The sequence below is a fragment of the Rana temporaria genome, chromosome 3 (assembly GCF_905171775.1).
Source record: "Rana temporaria chromosome 3, aRanTem1.1, whole genome shotgun sequence".
Classification (NCBI taxonomy): domain Eukaryota; kingdom Metazoa; phylum Chordata; class Amphibia; order Anura; family Ranidae; genus Rana; species Rana temporaria.
Genome location: NC_053491.1, coordinates 335493360 through 335511632, shown reverse-complemented (window position 1 = coordinate 335511632; position 18273 = coordinate 335493360). Strand labels below are relative to the sequence as shown.

General features: G+C 42.9%; 1 protein-coding gene across 4 annotated transcripts in view; it reads right to left on the bottom strand.

Annotated features, from left to right (window-relative positions):
* The window catches only part of LOC120932570 (cationic amino acid transporter 2-like), a 77400-nt gene extending 60232 nt beyond the window's left edge, over positions 1-17168 (bottom strand). The window contains exons 1-3 of one of the 4 annotated variants that reach the window (XM_040345053.1): positions 16982-17168; positions 4853-4912; positions 44-419 (exon numbers count right to left, since the gene is read on the bottom strand). In XM_040345053.1, the coding sequence (XP_040200987.1) occupies positions 44-419; positions 4853-4882 (406 nt within the window). In that variant the 5' untranslated portion in view covers positions 4883-4912; positions 16982-17168. Of the gene's footprint in view, positions 1-43; positions 420-4852; positions 4913-5070; positions 5349-16981 lie in introns of those variants that run through there. The other 3 variants (XM_040345052.1, XM_040345054.1, XM_040345055.1) reach the window with 3 other exon arrangements.
* Between the last annotated feature and the right edge of the window lie 1105 nt (positions 17169-18273).

Here is an 18273-nt window from a genome sequence, read left to right as displayed (position 1 = left end):
CAAGAGACTATGAAAAGACTCTAATAGAAAAAATAAATCTTGCCTATAACATAGGAAAGTATCAGGTTCCACCCAGTAATGAAGGCCCAAAGCTCTCCGACCGTCACGTAGCTGTATAAGTAGGCAGATCCTGTGAGCGGTACACGGGCTCCAAACTCTGCATAGCATAGTCCTGCAAGCACAGAGGCCAAGGCTGCAATCAGGAAGGACAGGATGATGCTGGGCCCAGAGTTCACTTTGGCCACTTCTCCTGCTAGGATATATACACCAGCTCCTAGAGTGCTTCCCACACCCAGAGCCACCAGATCCACAGAGGACAGGCAGCGGCACAGCCCAGAGCCCTCTACTGCTTCTGGCGTCACTCTCTTGGTTCTTGTTAGGCTTTGGTAAAATTTGTGTAGAGCATCAAATGGCGGCATCTAAAAAATGAATATTGAAAATATGTCAGAAAAGGCGTTACAAAAACATAAAGAAAGCTATATAAAAGTCATTAATGTGTTAATAAAGACAAATTATTTTGGAAAGTGAAACAGTCAGAGTCTATTTGAGGTTTTCATTGCAGTCTGTGTCTCCACTATGGAGATTCATCCTCCGTTTACTGTATATGTCCTGGTGTCCATTATCGTGGAGACCAAACGTGAGGGAAGAATCTAAAAAATCGAGTTGTCAGTGGAACAGTGGAACAGGACCTGAACTGAGGGGTAATATGTTATTAGGAACACATACAGTATATATTTTTTTTACACCACATTGCCAGGGACCCAAACTGTTTCCCACTTCTACTGGCATGGCATTTGATTGAAATCTTTTTTAACTGGCACTGCTTTGGCGTTCATTAATTCCTACTGCACTTTGGAGTGTTTGGTTCAATTTGAGTGTTTTTTTTTAGTTCGATTTTGCATTTAGTGAAATGTTACTCACATATAGTAAATAAATGTCTTTGTTCATATGGACTCAATCACATGTGCAGATCGCTTTTTAGAGGGCAAATGACAGGCTGTGAGATGGCAATATGTTTTAATCCACTGTGCATTGCACACAGTTGCAGGTCAATGGTCATAGTCCCATGAACACGAATGGGTCATGTTTGGTGGCCATACTGGTCACTGAATGTAACATGGCATTAAATTTTTGCTGCAGTCACGAAACAAAGCATCGCTGGTACAGCCCTGAGTGAAGTAATTTCTATGATTAAGTGGGCAGTTCTGGGAAGGTAACATGATGGCTCAACTTTCTTCTTTTAATGCCTCCTGTTTGAACAAACCCTTATGCCGCGTGCACACGATCATTTTTCGGCATGTATAAAACGACGTTTTTAAAAAATGTCATTTAAAATGATCGTGTGTGGGCTTCACATAATTTTTCGGGTTCTGAAAAACGACAAAAAAGAAATTCGAACATGCTGCATTTTTTAACAATGTCGTTTTTCGGGTTGTAAAAAATTATCGTGTGTGGGCTTAAACGACGTTAAAAATCTGCGCATACTCAGAAGCAAGTTATGAACTACCGTTCATAATGGAGTAAGCACATTCATCACGCTGTAACAGACAGAAAAGCGCAAATCGTCTTTTACTAACACAAAATCAGCTAAAGCAGCCCAAAGGGTGGCGCCGTTTGAATGGAACTTCCCCTTCATAGTGCCGTTGTACCGCTTTGCTAGAGCATTTTTTTTTTAACAATCGTGTGTGGAAAACATGGGGTAAGACTTGTGAATGCGCCTTTTATGTTCAAAATCATATGGCGAGTCACACAAGTGTGAATGGGGTGTAAGGGTCCGGTTTTATTAGGTTTGTTCAAATTTTTGGTCTCCAAATAGTGGGGATTGTTAGAATTGGACTTGGTATGTACAAAATATTATCGAAATAAGGGTGGAACTGGGATAGATAAAGCCAGTGTTTAATGTATCTCTTTTTTTCTAAACCAGAGGTCTCCAAACATTTTGAATGAAGTGGGGGTAGAAAATATCTTGAATTCAGTGAGAATAAACAATGCCTCTGGCTTTGTGGTGAGTGGGAGTATAGAAATCATGTAGCTTCCCCTTCTATGATTTATTAGAAACCCACTATTCTACCCAGCCTGCACATTCCCTAATTCATTTAAAAAATGGATTTCCTCTGACATAACTCAACTCTGAGATATGTCGACATCTACCTCACTTATAACATTTCCTGAACTATGTGATAGACATCAACTCCCCCAATCAGAACTTTTTCGATATCTGCAGATCAAAAAAAATGTCATGCCATATATTCAAAGTATGAGTGAACTCGATGAACTCACACAATTTGATTGTATATGTAAACGCGAACCTCACTCTAATGCCACGTACGCACAACCTTTTTAATTGTCTAGAAAAAACAACATTTTTTTGTCAAGCCTGCCTTGCCTACACATGATTGTGAAAAAAAAAAAGGCTCTAGCAAAGCGCGGTGACATACAACACGTAAGATGGCACTATAAAGGGGAAGTACCATTCGGATGGCGCCACCGTTGGGGCTGCTTTTGCTGATTTTGTGTTAGTAAAAGTTTGGTGAGAGACGATCTGCGCTTTTCAGTCTTCGTGCTTTTTCAGTCTGTTACAGCGTGATGAATGTGCTATCTCCATTACGAACGCTAGTTTTACCAGAACGAGCGCTCCCATCTCAAAACTTGCTTCTGAGCATGCACAGTTTTTTCACATCGTTAAAACCTACACACAACCATTTTTTACGACGTGAAGAAATGACAACGTGAAAAACGACGTGAACAAATAGAGCATGTTCTAAATTTTTAATGCCCATTTTTCACGTCATGAAAAATGCTCTGGAGCCCACACACGATCGTTTTTAATGACATAAAAAAAATATATAAACACCTTATTACTTTGCCTACTGCAGATCCACCATCATACGTGGAAAAATGGGAGAGAGACCTTGGACTTCAGTTGGAATCATCCGAAATTTGGACCACAACAAAATCATCTTCACAAAATATAATAGCTCTAGAAACAAATTATAAAGTACTTTTGCGCTGGTACTTGGTTCCTGTCAGAATCACAAAATATATTCCGCAATATTCCCCACTCTGCTTCCGTGGCTGTGGTGAACTAGGATCACATATACACATATTTTTGGAATGTCCGGTTACAAAATGTTTTTGGAAAGAGATTTTTCTTATCCTCTCTACCTTATTCAAAAAAACAATCAAACCTGACCCTTCAATTGCACTACTAAATATAAAACCGACTTCTATTTCCCACACTCAATTCAAACTCCTTCTACAAATCACTACGGCAGCAAAGCAGACAATCGCCGAAGCGTGGTAAACCCCAACATTAATGATCTCAGAAGCCAAAACCAGAATAAACCAGGCCATGACCCACTCAAAAACAGAAGCCATTACCAATGATAATATTGGAAAATTTGAAAAAATCGGGAATTCTTGGGTGACTAATTTTGTCCCTCCCAACTTTGGGGTTTACATTATTAAGACCTTGGTAATATAACTACTCATAGGTATTTAATATACTAATAACATAAGACCAACATAATAAGATACCCCGGGAATCTTTTTGACCTTTTCTACTGTCGCGTACACACGATCGTTTTTCAGCATGAAAGAAAACGTTGTTTTTCAACATGTCAAAAAAACAATGTTTTTCCAACTTCATCATTAAAAACGACGTTGCCCACACACCATCGTTTTAAAAAAATTATGAACAAAGCGCAGTGACATACAACACGTACAACGGCATTCTAAAGGGGAAGTTCTATTTGCCTTTGGGCTGCTTTTAGCTGATTTCGTGTTAGTAAAAGACGATTTGCGCTTTTTTGTCTGTTACAGCGTGATGAATGTGCTTACTATATTATGAACGGTAGTTTTACCAGAACGAGAGCTCCCGTCTCATAACTTGCTTCTGAGCATGCGCGGGTTTAAAACGTAGTTTTAACCCACACACATGGCCATTATACCAAACATTTTGGGTGGATCGGCATACATTTTTATGAATATTTGGCATTTTATACACAGGACATGTGGAAATTGAATATCTTTGACCATCAAGTCTTCCTTATCTTGATGACTTCCCATAGACCAAGGAATAGTCAATCTTTGTTGACCTTTCTCACAGACAAATTCTTAATGAAGAATTTTCCATTATATATAAAATCATAAATATATATTAAACCTCAACTGAATTCATATATATAAAATAGTAACATGTACTGTATAGGTAGTTTAGTACCCCATATAGCTGTTTTAATAAACAAAGTGGTCCTTTGCATCTTCTTGTTTGGTATATTGTTCATTGTAGTGTGTTAAGTGGGTTTATTACACTATGGGTGATATTGGCATTGGAAGTAGACATAGTAGCAATTATATATATTTAATGGGTGCTCGCCTCTTTTTTATATTTTTGACAAATTAACAAAGTTTTTATATTTTGCATACTGTTGCCTGGATGGGTTTTAGCATCAATGCAAACTATCCTAGATAATGCATTGACAGCTTTTCATAATATAAATTACATTTTAGATATGCTGTAGGATATTTCTGTATCACAAAGCAAGCAATCTCTTACTGTGATTTTAGTGATGGATTTCAAAGTACCCTGAAGATCAGTGAGTTAGACCTCAGGTTAAATGTGCACCTTCGACTGCTAGTATAGAATCTAGAATCCCACTGATACCAGATGCGAACCCAGGACCTCAGCGCCACAAGACTCTTTAGCAACCGCATTGCTCTTTATGATAACACTCATGTGTAATGCACTGAAAACAGATTTACCGAATTGTAACGAACAATCAGATTTTGATGTATCTGTAATAGTAATTAATGAAGAGACCAGAAAATCCCAAATGGTGACATATCTTACCTTTAGTCTATCACAGCCGGTCAGGTACATCAAACTGTCAGTATAAATGTATGTACTGATCTGCCAAGGTCATACAAGTAAAAAAAAAGTATTTTTAAATTGGTTCTGAAATCCCTTATCCCCTCCCCTTTTAATCTTAACTAACTAATATCCATTTACTTAACCCTTACTATAACAGTCTAGCACAGAACGTAATATGGGGTTAAATTAAGCATTACCTTCCAGCTCTCCTAAATACTGCCAGTAGTAGGTATGTATAGTAACATGTTTCCTTGCTTGTCTGCTGACATCTGTGGACTTTTGGACAGTTCCTTAAATTTAAGCTGCAGGGTACAAGGGGTTAACCAGCTAGCCCAGCAGAATACTGAAGAACTATTCAAACCTCGCCATTTATTTCTCAAATCTCATAATCTCCTGTTTATGGGAATGTGATGCAGGTCTCGCCTCCGCCTCTTATAAGCAGCCATGGTCAGCAAATTGTTAGAAATGGACCCCTTTGTTGTTGCTGTTTGTGAGAGGGAGGCACGTTTTCTTTGAAAGACAAATAGTTACAGAAACAGCAATTAAAGACGTTGGCAGCATTCAGCTAAATCTATATTTGTATCAACTATATAAATCATTAACCCCAATGCTCAAAGCTCATATAGCTCAGGAACCAAGTCGGAGCTACAGTGCCTTGAAAAAGTATTCATACCCCCTACAATTTTCAACATTTTGTCATGTTACAACCAAAAACGTAAATGTATTTTATTGAGATTTTATGTTAAAGACCAACACAAAGTGGCACATAATTGTGAAGTGGAAGGAAAATGATAAATGGTTTTCAAATTTTCTTACAAATAAATATCTGAATAGTGTGGCGTGCATTTGTATTCAGCCCCCTTTAATCTGATACCCCTAACTTAATTCTTGTGGAACCAAATGCCTTTAGAAATCACCTAATTAGTAAATAGAGTCCACCTGTGTATATTTTAAACTCGGTGGCCCGGATTCAGAAAGGAGTTACGTCGGCGTATCTCCAGATACGCCGTCGTAACTCCGAATGCGGGCCGTCGCATCTCGGCGCCTGATTCATAGAATCTGATACGCCTCAATGTTTCCTAGATATGAGCGGCGTAAGTCTCCTACGCCGTCGTATCTTAGGGTGCAATATTTACGCTGACCGCTAGGGGCGCTTCCCAAGACTTCTGCGTCGAATATGCAAATTAGGTAGATACGCCAATTCAGAAACGTACGTCCGCCCGGCGCATTTTTTTACGTCGTTTACGTAAGCCTTTTTTCGGCGTAAAGTTACCCCTGCTCTATGAGGCGTAGCCAATGTTAAGTATGGACGTCGGGCCAGCGTAAAATTTTGCGTCGTTTGCGTAAGTCGTTCGCGAATAGGGCTTTGCGTAAGTTATGTTCACGTCTAAAGCATTGACTATGTGCGGCGTAATTTGGAGCATGCGCACTGGGATACGTTCACGGACGGCGCATGCGCTGTTCGTGAGAAACCTCATTTACGTGGGGTCACACTTAATTTACATAAAACACGCCCACATCTTCCATATTTGAATTAGGCGGGCTTACACCGGCCCTTATACGCTACGCCGCCGTAACTTCGGGTGCATAATCTTTCTGAATACCATACTCGCCTCTCAAAGTTACGGCGGCGTAGCGTATAGGACAGTGTTTCCCAACTTCAGTCCTCAAAGCACACCAACAGGTCATGTTTTCAGGATTTCCCTCAGATGAAACGGCTGTGGTAATTACTAAGGCAGTGAAACTGATCAAATCACCTGTGCAAAATAATGGAAAGCCTGAAAACATGACCTGTTGGTGTGCCTTGAGGACTGGAGTTGGGAAACACTGGTATAGGAGATACGCTACGCCCGCCTAAAGATACACAATTGTATCTGAATCCGGGCCAGTATAAATACAGATTTTCTGTGAAGCCCTCAGAGGTTTGTTAACCTTAGTGAACAAACAGCATCATAAAGGCCAAGGAACACACCAGACAGGTCAGGGAAAAAGTTGTGGAGAAGTTTAAAGCAGGCTTAGGTTATAAAAAAATATCCCAAGCTTTGAAAATCTCACGGAGCTCTGTTCAATCCATCATCTGAAAATGGAAAGAGTATGGCACAACTGCAAACCTACCAAGACATGTCCGTCCATCTAAACTGACAGGCTGGGCAAGGAGAGCAAAAATCAGAGAAACAGCCAAGAGGCCCATGGTAACTTTGGAGGAGCTACAGAGATCCACAGCTTAAATGGGAGAATCTGTCCACAGGACAACTATTAGCCATGCATTCCACAAATCTAGCCTTTATGGAAGAGTGGCAAGGAGAAAGCCATTGTTGAAAGAAAGCCATAAGAAGTCCAGATTGCAGTTTGTGAGAAGCCAAGTGGGGGACACAGCAAACATGTGGAAGAAAGTGCTTTGCTCAGATGAGACCAAAATAGTTTTTGTTGGGCTGAAAAGCAAAACGATATGTGTGGAGGAAAACTAACACTGCACCCTGAACACCCCATCCCCCTGTGAAACATGGTGGTGGCAGCATTATGTTGTGGGGGAAGCTTTTCTTCAGCAGGGACAGGGAAGCTGGTCAGAGTTGATGGGAAGATGGATGGAGCCAAATACAGCCCAATCTTAGAAGAAAACCTGTTATGCCCCATACACACGATCGGTTCATCTGATGAAAACGGTCTGATGGATTTTTTCATCAGATATCCGATGAAGCTGACTTTCATCAGTCGTGCCTACACACCATCAGTTAAAAAAACGATCGTGTCAGAACGCGGTGACGTAAAACACAACGACGTGCTGAGAAAAATGAAGTTCAATGCTTCCAAGTATGCGTCGACTTGATTCTGAGCATGCGTGGATTTTTAACCAATGGACGTGCCCACAGACGATCGTTTTTTTCTATCGTTTTTTTAACCATCAGATTTGTTTACATAGACAGGTCTCGGTTCTGGCTTTCTGCCTAACGATTGACAGGTGCTGGCGAACATAGAGTCCACGGTACCAGCAGATCAGCTTCTTCTTTGTATAATCACAGTGGGAGCGGGTCGCCGGCGAATCCCCTTTCACATGTATATTTAATATTATTTGTTAACATTTTTACTACACTAACTGTGGTTTAGTAACACCAAAACATTGCTTATATATATGTTTTGTGAATCCGAAAGAGAGTAGTGCACGTTTTAGAAAATTTAACACTTGTATGATATGCTTATGTGTTTTTTATAGATACATATGTAGGTTTTTTAGAAAAAAATACCGTATTTATCGGTGTATATCGCACACTTTTTCCCCCTTAAAATAAGGGGAAAATCGTGGGTGCGCCATATACACCGATAGCCGCTTCCCGCGCTCAGTTTGAATTCCTGCGCCGACATATACCGAGTGCAGTACACTCGGGTACATTCGCCTAGGCTCAGCTTCGCTCGTGCTCATGCATAAACGTCACAGAGCGTGAGCGAAGCCGAGCCTTGCCGAATCTACCCGAGTGTACTGCACTCGGTATATGTTGGCGGAGGCGTTCGAACTGAGCGCGGGAAGTGGGGACTCGACTTGAGGCGCGCGCTGGAGAAGCCGGGAGGACACCACCGAGGCCGCAGACGGACGCCGGACCGGACGATGGACGCTGGGAAGACACCAAAACTGTAAGTAATAAAATCAAATAACATTTTTTTTTACAGGAATTTCGGGGGCAACTTTAGGGGTGTGCGGTATACGCGGGAGCGCGCTATATCCCAATAAATACGGTACGTACAACTTTTGGTGGATTGTCAATTTTGTGGTGGAATAGCACTAGGCGATACTTATAGATGCTAATTAATTTTGCTTATCGCACATGATTAGGTAGATGTAGGTCATCCCCCAGGGTAGCGCAATCCTTATATTACATTAATTATACTTTGGGTGAGCCACCATTGAATGACTTGCACCCTTCTGATTGCAGCAAACCATTCAATATAGAATAAGATTTTTCCATTTGCGCCAGTAACATCCATCTCATATATTATTATTTCCTGCAGGAGCCTACAAAGCATTGCACCCATAATCACGGGTTCAATGCCAGGATCCTGCATACAAGGCCTACAGCTTTCAGCTCATACCTCTGCACGGGCTATCATTCTGAAAGCTGCAGGGCTTGTAATTGGACTATAATCGTGCTCATCAGCGCCCTCACACAGTACATTGCAAACTACAAGCTGTCTGTCACAGATTCCTGTGAACAGGGCCGGTGCTACAACTAGGCAAACTAGGCAGCTGCCTAGGGCGCCCAGCCACTGCTGTTTCTACTCTCCTCTCTCTGCAGCAAGCAACTAAGTCTCAGCATCAGTAGGCTGCCGCCCCTTTCGCACATAGTGTCAGAGGCCCAGCGGCGGCAGAGGACCGTGTCCCGACTCCCAAATGAATGGAAGCAAGCAAACATTAAATGATGGGCACTGCATTTGATGGGCGCTGATGAGGCTAAATTTGATGGGCGTTGGTGAAGCTACATTTGATAGGCGCTGGTGAGGCTGCATTTAATGGGTGCTGGTGAGGCTATGTTTGATGGGTGCTGGTGATGCTGCATTGATGGGCGCTGGTAATCTGCATTTGATGGGCGCTAATGAGGCTACATTTGATGGGCGCTGGTGAGGCTACTTTTGATAGGCGCTTGTCAGGCTGCATTTAATGGATGCTGGTTAGGCTATGTTTGATGGGTGCTGGTGATGTTGCATTGATGGGCGCTGGTAGGCTGCATTGATGGGCGCTGGTAGGCTGCATTTAATGCGTGCTGGTGAAGCTGCATTGATGGGCGCTGGTAGGGTGCATAGATGGGCGCTGGTAGGCTGCATTAATGGCAGCTGGTAGGCTGCATTTGATGCGTGCTGGGGAGGCTGCATTTGATGGGCACTGGTGAGACTGAATTTGATGGGCGCTTTATTAAAAACGTGGGCTTTACATGGGCAGGGAAAAGGGGGTGGAGTTGGGGTGGATCCAAGGGGGCGGCAAAATTAGGTTTCGCCTAGGGTGTCAAAAATCCTTGCACCAGCCCTGCCTATGAATGAATTTAAGAGGCTGTACAGTTGCACTGTTTTTAAAATGTGACAGCAGGTTCAGGTAGAGGAACCCCCACCTGCTGTCATGGGGGGCAGGGTTAGATGGACGAGGAGGACATGTGCTGGAAGATGTTACATGGTATGCCCTAAATATGGGTGTAATGTGTAACATGCTCCAAAAATTTAACGTATCCTTTAAAGAAGAAGTATGGACAAAGCTTTTTTGGCCAAATTTCTCCTATGGATCACTGGAGTGCACTTAGTTATGCACTCCTGTGGCCCAAATTCAGCCCACAGTGGGCTCAGTGTAGAGGCAGCGAGGGGCAGATGCAGCATCAGATTGATGCTATATCTACATAGCTAAGTATGATTGTTTTTTATTTTTTTATTTTTTTTAATCCCACACTTCTTAAATTTGCATGTTGGATTGTCTCGAATGTTACACAGGCTACAGTTCCACATATGGCCACCAGATGGCATTGTAGAGACTTTATATTGTAACTTAAATTTATAGGGCCAGATTCACGTACCTGGGCGCATCTTTATGCGGGCGTAGCGTATCCTATTTACGCTACGCCGCTGCAACTTAGACAGGCAAGTGCAGTATTCACAAAGCACTTGCTCCGTAAGTTGCGGAGGCCTAGCGTAAATTGGCCGGCGTAAGCCTGCCTAATTCAAAGTAGGCTGGTAGGGGGCGTGTTGTATGGAAATGAATCGTGACCCTACGTAAATGACACGCCTAACGAACGGCGCATTCGCGCGCATGCTCAGTATCACGTAACATTTTCTCCCCAAGTTACGCCGGCTCAATGCTTAGTCGACGTGAACGTAACCTATACCCCTCCCCATTCACGTACGACTTACGCAAACGACGTAAAATACAACGCTGTTCCGACGTTTCCGACGTCCATACGTTAACATGACTTACACCTGCTTTATGAGGGGTAAAGTTACGCCGGTCGTACGCCTTACGTAAACAGCGTATATTAATACGGCTGGCGCAAGTACGTTTGTGAATCGGCGTATCTAGCTCATTTGAATATTCGACGCAAAAATATACAGATGCGCCCCTAGCGTCCATCATAAATATGCACCCAAGATACGATGGCGTAGGAGACTTACGTCAGTCGTATCTTGGCCGAATTCAAGCGTAACTGATTCTAAGAATCAGGCGCATAGATATGACAGTGCTCTTTCGACGGCGTATCAGTAGATACGCCGTCGTAAGTCCTTTGTGAATCTGGCCCAATATCTATAATCTTTGAACGGAGTGAGGGGTACGTGATTTGTATGTATCGCTTATCTAAGAGGAAATTTTCCAAATTTCTGTGCCTAACATTTTTGCGTCCATAAATACCAATAGCAGGCCAAGCGAGTTCTGTGACTACTATTAACCACTTCAATACAGGGCACTTTCACCCCCTCCCTGCCCAGGCCAATTTTCAGCTTTCAGCGCTGTCGCACTTTAAATGACAATTGCACGGTTATACAACGCTGTATCCATATGAGATTTTTAGAATTTTTTTTCACACAAATAGAGCTTTCTTTTGGTTGTATTGAATCACCACTGTGTTTTTTTTTATAATTTGCTAAATAAACGAAAAAAGACCAAAAATGTTCTTGGTTTCTGTTATAAAGTTTTGCAAATAAATAATCTTTCTTCCGAAATTTAGGCAAAACTGTATTCTCTTTGATTTCTTTGGTGAAAATAACCCAAATCAGTGTTTATTATTTAGTCTGTAGGAAAGTTACTGTATAGAGTCCACAAACTATGGTGTATATATACAGTATCTAAAAAAATGATCAGTCCTGATGTACTGACGGCCTATCTCATTTCTTGAGGCCCGAAAATGACGGGACAGTACAGATACCCCCAAATGACCCTTTTTGGAAAGTAGACAGTCCAAGGCAAGAAAATTAAGAAATGTAAAAAAAAATTTGTTTTCTTCACAATTGTTTTACATACTGTCACCAGTGCAGTACAGCGTCATAAAACTGGTGTGGCAGTGATCAGGGACACTGACTGGTAAACAGTATGTAAAAGTATGTTAATACATTTTTTTTTTTTTTTACGATTTTTTTTTTTTTTTAAACACACTTTGACCAGAGCAATACAGTGTTACCATAGTAAAAATGTACCGTACTACTGTGGGGCAGGGTTGCCAACCTCTGCAGCATTTTTTACTGACAAAACATGGAACATTTACTGCTGGAAGCACATTTTTTACTGGCAACCTGAGGAATTACAGAACTCCTATTGAAAATGAACACAGTGAATATTTGAAAAGTATAAACATGATATGGAAACACTTACAATACCTATAACAAAGTAATGTGTTTGATTTACATTTAATAAGTCAACACAGCATGACATTTTTTGACACATTATGATTGTTTATACCAGTGAATTTCACTTCCTGCCCCATAGCCAAAACAGTCAAAACAGTGAGGGAATCCCTTGACTAGGGTACCAAAGAGGCTTTCACCCATTGCCTGACCACCACTCCACCAACCCCTTATGCTATAATAACCAAACGTGACACCAACTGGAGTTGGGGGTAAGCACTACAGTTAAATTAAACATAACCTGTGCCCAGGGCCGCTGATAGGCCAGTACAACTGGCCCTGTTGTACTGGGCCCGGCCAGAAGGGGGGCCCGGCAAACTGAACAGTAGAGTAGTTTAATAGAAAAAAGGGGGGGCGGGACTTTGAATGAAGCAAGCAGTTATCAGTGAAGGGTCAAGACAAGGTACATTTATTGCATACCATAGGGTAGTTTAATGTAAAAAAAAAAAAAAATCATCCAGCCATCCCTTAACGTCCCACCTATCATCCTCTATCAGCAACCCCCCCCACCGTTTACATACAAAAAAAATTGCGTCATGGATGGCACTGTCTGTAGGTAGCACATGCATTATGGCCCATAACGCATGTGCTGTCTGCAGAGACAGTGCCACCCATGCTGCCAATGCCGTAATGTGCTGCAGACAGTGCCACCTATGACACTAATGCCATAACGCATGTGCTACCTGCAGAGACAGTGCCCCCCATGCTGTCAATTGCATTATACTATTGGCGGCATGGGTGGCACTGTCTGCAGCACATTATGGCATTGGCGGCATGGGTGGCACTGTCAGCAGGTAGCACATGCGTTTTGGCATTAGCGTCATGGATGGCACTTTCTGCAGGTAGCACATGCATTATGGCCCATAACGCATGTGCTGTCTGCAGAGACAGTGGCACCTATGCCGCCAATGCCGTAATGTGCTGTAGACAGTGCCACCCATGACGCTAATGCCATAACGCATGTGCTACCTGCAGAGACAGTGCCACCCATGCTGCCAATTGCATTATACTATTGGGTGGCAATATCACTTGAAGACAAATCTGCACTTTGTTTCAAGGCGGGGTCTAGGGAGGGGCCAGGGGCGGGGCTGAAGGAGGGACCAGTGGTGGGGCTGAAGGGGGCACTGTCAGGTAGACTGTACGGGGCCCCATGATTTCTATCAGCGGCCCTGCCTATAAATCAGTGGGGTTGATTTACTTGTAGCACCGGTCTACTACCTAAAGTTATCATTTAAGAAATGTATTGTTTCTTTAGAAAAGGGTTTGGCTCCCTCTAGTGGCCATTGAAACTTTATCAGGATATTTCAGGCTGGGAACTACAAACCCACAATGCCAAGCTACAAACCCACAATGCCAAGTCACAGCACAGCCTGTTGGGTAAGCAGATAAAAGGACAGGCATGGCCTGCTTTCTCTCTCTCTGGACACCATTCAACAACCAGCAAGAGCCATGTGTGTTTGCCCAGGGCTGGGAGAGCCTGTGGCCTACAACAGAGAGAGCGGATCGCCTGCCTTGTGAGCAGCCCTGCCGATCGAGCCGGAGAACCAGTCAGCTGCCTTCCAGCATACCAGAAGGAGCAGCACGGTGCAGAGGTGCCATCTATACAGACGGAGTCCACAGCCAGCTGGGATCCAGAGTGGTGAGAAGGCATTTGCCTATCCATGTAGTGACTGTACTATTGTTAAAGCGGATGTCCGCTGAAAAAAAAATATTAAACGCCAGCAGCTACTGACTTTTAATATTAGGACACTTACCTGTCCTGGAGTCCAGTGCCGTCCGCAGCAGAGGACATCGATCGTTCGTCACTCTGCTGCCCCCCCGCCATCCTCGGTGAGGGCTCCGGCTTCACTGCCCAGTTCCCTACGGCGCATGCGCGAGTTGCGCTAGCCTGCTGATTGGCTCCCGCTGTGTACTGGCAGCCGAATGTTCACAGAACACAATGGGGGGGCAGAGGTGACGTTATGCCCGCAGTCTGCCCGAGACTGTGTGGCCGGAAGTGGGTGCAAATACCTGTCTTTGGACAGGTATCTGCACCCCCCTCCCCCTTGAAAGGTGTCAAATCTGACACCGGAGGGGGAGGAGGGTTCTGATCAGCGGGAGTTCCACTTTAGGGTGGAGCTCCGCTTTAAGTGATTGCCTGCTATACAGACTACCACTGAGACCTGTAGTCCCACGGCTGTGAATCTATTGCACCTGAGTATTCTTTAGCTGGATCCTGAGGTTTTCTGTTTCCCTTACCCCATGCTGCAAGGTCAGCACTGTACTGTTCACTCACAGAAGGAATTACAAGTGGGGATAGTTTGCAGCTAAGTAATCGATCTCACCATATTCTACAGTTACTGTTTCTTTTGCTATTTTGGATTACAAATACATGCACCACCTCACACTGCGGTATAATTAAGCTAGCTGAAGACAAGAAAACTGGAACTGGAGGAACTTTCAATACTTTATTCTTTCACAAGTCTTTACTGCTATACAATTGTGTATCACTCTGAACTGCACTCTAGGGGGAGCCATTTAGCAACATACAGTTGGAACTTGTACTTTTATTATTGTGTTCACTGTTGTGTATTCTGCGTGCAGTAGTCTGTGTGCTGAGGCCTCAGTGAGGAGGTGCTTTAATACAGGTATTAAAGTATTGAGGATCTATTCCACTGTGCACCTGTTCACCTATACCCTTATCAGGTTGCTATTGGATACAGCAGTGTGACGTTATTGCTTTGAACAAATATCTCTGCAATACTTGTGTTATTTATCTGTTATTCACACCATTTCTTTATGTTATTCTTCACTATCTTCACTAAGTTGTTAATTGATACCTTTTGTGAGTCTCTATTTACTGCCACAAATGATGAAATGACGGACCCCAGGGTCTCGGTGAATATACTAAATGCTCTTTCATTATTATGTCATTTTTTGTTGCTGGGTTCTACACTAACGTTGTTAAACAGGTGTGCCAGAGGGGTTGAGACAGTTCTTGGGGTTGAGCGGCAAAGTGCAGAACCAAACAAATATTAAGCGGCTCCTACGGGGATAGCGCTACATACTAAAGGCAAATAGACTGTTCACTTTTCAGGGAATTTGCGCCAGAGCTTAGTAAATGCTTAGTAAATGTGGTCAAGCTTCACTACCCAACCCAAAGAAAAAAGAAAAAGAAAAAAAAACAGCATTTTTGCTGGCAAATGGTTGGATGATGGAAGTCAACAGAGCTTCCCCCTATTTACTAAGCTCTGGAGCAAATTCCCTTTGCAGAGTGCAACTGCACTTGCAAATTGAACAGTGTACAGGCATACCCCGGTTTTAAGTACACAATTGGGTTTATTTACTAAAGCTGAAAAGCAAAAAATCAGGCTCACTTCTGCATAAAAACCAATGAGCTTCCAGGTTTTATTACCAGTCTTAATTGAACAAGCTGGGGATAGAAGCTCATTGGTTTCTATGCAGAAGTGAGCCTGATTTTGCACTTTCCAGCTTTAGTAAATAAACCCAATTGTGTACTTAAAACCGGGGTATGCCTGTATTTGCTTTTAATAATTCAACCCCGTAGTCTCTATCATTTTCATGCACTTATTCCATCTGATGTACATGTTTAATCCTACCAGTCATCTTTCTTCCTTATTCTAAACTGACCACATAAAGCACAGAAGCTGATCTTTGTTAGGTCAGTTTTCATCATTTGGCTGGCCATTCAGAGGTAAAGGAGAATGTGCCGACACACAGCATGGGTGTATTGGGTAGTTTGTTCAACTACCACACCCCCCGACCAATCACATCCTGCATCTGGCACACATCGTCTCCCAATTACAGCCTGCATATAGGTACAGTGTGTGCCTGCTATAAGGAAAAAGCAATGTATGGTCACATGACAGAACTTTTAAGTTTGTAATAAAGGTACGAAAGATCATTGGAACTGGAACTAAGACCCCTTTCACACTGAAGGCACTTTACAGGCATTTTAGCGCTAAAAATAGCAACTGTAAAGCACCTGTAAACTGCCTCCCATGCCTCCCCAGTGTGAAAGCCTGAGTGCTTTCACACTGGGATGGTGCACTTGCAAGTCAGAAAAAAAAAGTCCTGCAAGCAGTGTCTTTGGGGAGGTGCGAGAGCAGTGTATACACCGCTCCAAAACCGCCCCTGCCATTAAAATCAATAGGTTTGGCAGCAACGCTTTTCGGGTGCTTTTAACCCCTTGTTAACCCCCTCTTTGGGGTTAAAAGCGCCCGGCTGCTGCACGCACAGCGCCAGTAAAACGAGCATCGCTTTACCACTGGCGTGGAGCGGTCTTCAGTGTGAAAGGGGTTCAAGCAAAGCAGGTATGGCGCCTGCAAAGTTATAACTGTATTAGAAGATGTTTGTAACAATGTATGTTCACAAATACTTTAGGATGGGTCTTCTCACTTTGAGATTTTCTTTCGTTCCCTGTTGCCTCTAGAGGACAGGAAGTGAGGATAAATCTCCCCAGCCAGACACAGACAGCAACAAATACCCCATAGGGTTACTTTACTCCAGTAAAGATGAAAATAAAAAAAGTTTTGCCTTTGCACTTTAACACAGTGACTCAGAACAAGCATTAAACATATTTATACGAAGTCTGCGAATCAGAATGTATCTAGCATTGTGTTAAAGAAGGCTAGCCATGGCACCATATTCCAATTGGTTAAGGTTTCCTGTTGATATCTGTCCCAGGATGACAAAGGTAACAACAAATACAAACTAGAGTCACTCTATCACAAATAAAATACTTACTGTATGCGTCCAGTCCTGATGAGATGATCATAGAGAACCTGCACACAGCATATGAGTGGTCCTCGATATTGTCATGGCACAGACATAGCCCTTTAGATCTCTGAATCTCCCACCTCTCATTCGCCTCCATCAGTCAGTGGTCAGTTCCACAAGGAGGTCTCTCCGCAAAGATTTTTTTCCCACACAGCTTTCCAAATTCTACACAAGGAACAGAGAGAGAGAATGTGCAGCAAGGAAAGGACGGGGTCATAATTAACATTTGGAAAGGGCCCATTCTGGCAAGACATTCCTGTCACATCTTTCTCCTTCCCTGCACATTTCTAATCAAAGCACTTTCATTCAGATTGTAAGGCTGACCATACACAGACAGATATCAGATTGACATCAGATGGGTTAGCTGCTACTTTACTTGGATAGAAGCCCAGTTATAAACAGTCCTTCAGCTTAGGCCTTGTGCACACTGGTTTACTGTAAAATGCAGTTTCTCCTGACAGGAGAAATCAGCGTTAAACTCACCTAAGCTGCTTTTTTCTGGTTCAATCATTTTTATTCAATTATTCCATTAAAACAAAGTAACAAGAAAAAGCACCTAGTCCACCCATGCAGGGACTGGACTGTCGACATGGGTATAGACAGACTTACACAGTATGAACAAAAGAGGAGGAACATTTTCCACAGTCAATCATGATAAACATAAATACAACACAGTAAAAGAAAAGGAGAAATCCCCTTAGCTAGCAATGCAAACCAGGACTTGTGGAATTTCAGACACCAGTGCAGTTGGTCCTGGACAAGCATAGAAACCGAAGGAGGACATAGGGTCCCATCAAAAAGAAAGAAAACAACAAGAACGAGAGAAAGCAACATAAGAGGGGGAATGGAAGGACAAGGAGTCTGGATAATTAGGAATGCCAGTTAAAGCCGGCCCACACTAGTCAGGGGGCAAGCAGAGAAGGTATACGTCAACCATGGTTCCCAATTTTTTTAAAACTTGGTGTGGGACGTATTAAGAGTACGGACATTTGTTCATTGAGCATAATAGCCATCAAACGGCCTCTCAGTATCTGACAGGGGACTGTGGTTTTTTTTCAGGCTCGGGGCAATCATTCTCCTAGCTGCTATAAACAGATAGAATGCCAATTTTTGTTATGGAACAAATAAACCCGGCATGGGAAATTTGGCATTTTTTCAGATGTTCAGATGGAACAGGTTATGTAGTAGGCCAAACACTCGAGACCAAAAGCCTACCAGTTGTGGACAAGTCCACCAGGTGTGTAGAACATCTATTCTCC